The sequence below is a fragment of the Aplysia californica genome, unplaced genomic scaffold, assembly GCF_000002075.1.
Source record: "Aplysia californica isolate F4 #8 unplaced genomic scaffold, AplCal3.0 scaffold00007, whole genome shotgun sequence".
Classification (NCBI taxonomy): Eukaryota; Metazoa; Mollusca; class Gastropoda; order Aplysiida; family Aplysiidae; genus Aplysia; species Aplysia californica.
In genome coordinates this window covers 1,652,741-1,656,048 of record NW_004797277.1, presented here as the reverse complement: position 1 = coordinate 1,656,048, position 3,308 = coordinate 1,652,741, and the positions used below count along the sequence as shown (strand labels likewise).

The 3,308-nt window shown below is 40.4% G+C and overlaps 1 protein-coding gene across 1 annotated transcript in view; it reads left to right on the top strand.

Moving 5' to 3' along the window:
• Nucleotides 1-3,308, top strand: part of LOC101853273 (integrin alpha-4) — a gene marked incomplete in the record, with an annotated part of 42,750 nt that overhangs the window by 14,082 nt on the left and 25,360 nt on the right. Inside the window, 3 exon segments of the mRNA XM_005089622.3 lie at nt 1,923-1,968; nt 2,366-2,461; nt 3,198-3,283. Coding sequence (XP_005089679.2) covers nt 1,923-1,968; nt 2,366-2,461; nt 3,198-3,283 — 228 coding nt within the window.

The following is a 3,308-nucleotide window of genomic DNA, read 5'->3' as shown; positions in this document are numbered from 1 at the left end:
GGAAGGGATGAATAATGTGAGGGGAAATGAGGCCCTCAGCAGAGGTGTTTCCAGGTGATGTTGATGCTTTCTCTGCTTCAGGAGATGTTGAGAATGTGGCGGCGGCTGGTGAGGGTGTTGCCGGGGTGGCAGAGTCAGTGGCACTGGAAGATTGTGCAGAAGTCGAAGGACTCAGGGGGCGATCAGTGACGTATGCACAATGAAAGTCCACCTGTGTGAAGTTCTTTGGGTTGAAAACCCATATTATGCCAGTCATTTGAAAGCCAGTGTTGATGTTTCTGGGTGTGAACGCCTGTGGATAGGCTTGGTCAACAATTTCTGCAATGTTGTGAATGGCGATTGGCTGTCCTGGGTGGTTGGCCATGAAACGCTGCATGCCGGGTTGTAACAGGTCTTAAATCGTCCATAGACTGAGCCGTCCAAAGGGTGCAGGTTATGGCTGCGTGAGGCGGCAAAGTGACCATCACAACTCAATTGTCTCTTGCTTTGCCAATTGTCTTAAGAGAGAAGTGTGTTTCGTGATTGTCCAGTACAAGCTATACTGGGTGGTCTTTTGAGTATTTGGTGGATTTTATAAAATGTTCAATGTATTCATAATATGAATCTTTGGTCATCCGACCACTGGTATGTGCTGTGTTGTTCCGGTTGTGCCTGGAGGTGATCCATATGTAATTGTTTGTTTAAAATGCATCCTTGGGAAGACCATGAAAGTGGGACTGTATTCCCTGCGGCACTAATGGTGCACAACAAAGTAACTAATACTCCTTGTCAATTTAAGACTTAACAACAGGGTAAACATTCCAAGTGGATTTGGCAGTAACAGACTGGCCCTCTTCCGTCCGGCAGAAGTGACACATAGATCAATACCTGAGGAACGTCTTCTTGGCCCCTCCATTCCAAATTTACTTGACCTACTTCGCACATCTGGGCTCTATCCATTCTCTTTTGGGTCACATCTGGGTGGACGTGACGTCATACACGAAATACGCTTTTAACTTGGAAGAAAGGGGGGAGGGAGGGGGGGGCAAGAAAATCCTTACCTGATACTTTGATGAGCCTATGATCTTCGGTCTGCTTTCTCGACTACTTTTTTTTGTCTGTTTTATACTGTCCAAAGTACAGTGTTGTGTCTATTATGACCTTAAACTAAAAAAGAAAATTTTAAAAGTAAATAAAAATCCTAAAGAAGCATCAAAGAAACAAACCAATAGAACAATCGACTGGAAACCTTTTCATGAAATGAATTAACTTCCTGATACATGTATTGGCAATATCCTGCGAGTTGCCTTCACAGTATGATATACAGCGTATCTTTTCTCCACTTGCACGTGTTGTCTTCCTAATCAATGAAAGATCATAATGATATCTGAATTAGCAGGTCAATTTCTCTTACATGAGCCTTGTTATGTGTTTGAGTTGTGAGCTAGATTTTTCATGTTTTCATTCATTCATCTGCCACTGGGGGTGATTTCAAAGGCTCTGAAATATAGAAATCTGTTTCCAAGTCCTCTCAAAATAATTTTCTGAGCCAACAATAATAACAACTATACCACCACCACCACCAACAACAACAAGAACAATAACAAGGACATCATTAACAACAACAACAACAATAATGACCATGATAACGACAACGACAATGACAATGACGTAGATTGTTTCCTTTGCAATTTTTATACTCGGTTTATAAATCTACCCAGTCATCATAACATCAGTTTCTTAGTACTAATAAGCTACTGTACTTGAGTTGTCTAAGGATAGCTGATTAAAGAGTTCTATTCGACAATGCTTTTACTTTTAGAAAGAATTTTGTCATCACTAGAAGGGGAAAGCCCACTATGAGCTAGTCAACTACTTTCTGTATATCCAAAAGAACGAGTCATTTATTGCGTAATCACTATATGTTCGTTTTTCTTTTACAGAACAATATTTTTGCCTTAGGAGCCCCAGGGGTTTCAACGTTTGAAGGTATGATTTTATTTTGCGTCCTCCCTACTGTGTCAGTGGGTGAACAAGAGACCTGTTGAATGTACCATTGTATTATGCATGAGGTGCTGTCGCCACTATGTGACGACCGTATAACATACTTGAGCACCAATTTCAAAGATTTTTTAATATGTTATATCGACTTCTCTACCTATTTTTCTTCTTTTTTTTACTCTTAGCGCTAAGTAAAATTTGGAACAATCCACATGCAATTTTATGGTGTACAGATAGACTACGTTGTCAGTTAGTCTCTGCTGTCGTGGCGCCACGCTCGAAAGCAATACATGATAGTCTAAGCCCTACGCTCCAAGCTGTCGTGATGAAGGCCCTCGGGCAGCTAGTATAATGTGAATGTATTTCTGTCTGTACCTCTGTTCAGGGAGTTTGTACATCAAGAACATTGCTGATGGGACAGCTACAATGAAGACCAGTCTGAAGAGGAACAATCTAAAGGATACTGCTTATGGATACGAAGGTATAGGCACATATTATTAAGCAAGATCGCGTTAAAAGGCAATGTACTTAAAAGTTAGCAGGTATCATTTCTAAAAGTATAACGTAAATTTATTAATGTCACTAGAAAAATGCATTCGTATTTAGCGGCATTCCCAAACATTTTTCTAACAGTTTAGATCAAGGTTATGCTATTCCTTCCCTGTTTGCATGATAATTTGTCGAATCGTTAGCAAATCAACAATATTAATGTTTGGTTTGCCCAGTTTTCTCTGAAGCAAATTCAATTTTACTCAGAGGGACCTAAAGCAATAGCTATGCTTTAGAAGACCACGAACCTCCCCCCTCTCCTCTCTCTCTCCCTGTCTCTCTTTCTCTTGGTCTCTCTCTCTCTCTCTCTCTCTCTCTTTCTCTCTATCTCTCTCCCTCTCTCTCTCTCTCTCTCTCTCTCTCTCTCTCACACACACATATACACACACACTCACACACGCACACACACACACACACACACACACACACACACACACACACACACACACACCTTCCTTCCACCAACAATTGTCCCAGTAGTAACAAAAGAAAAAAACCCTCAAAACCCAAACAACTTAAAAAAAAAACAACTAATAAAATAGATGTTCATTAAAGTTATCTTTTAGTTCTTTCCGTTTTTTTGTTTTTGTTGTTTAATTTCCGACTTAACCAGAAATATAAAAAACTGGAAATTGCTCCTGAGTCTGTCTCTATTTCAATATCAACAGGCTATAGTGTCAAACTTGGCAAATTCTGTAACCCTCCAGAGATCTGTTTGGCAACTGGCGCCCCAAGACTCAACCGACACGGAGTGGTAAGCCCAACTTAATTGTATAATA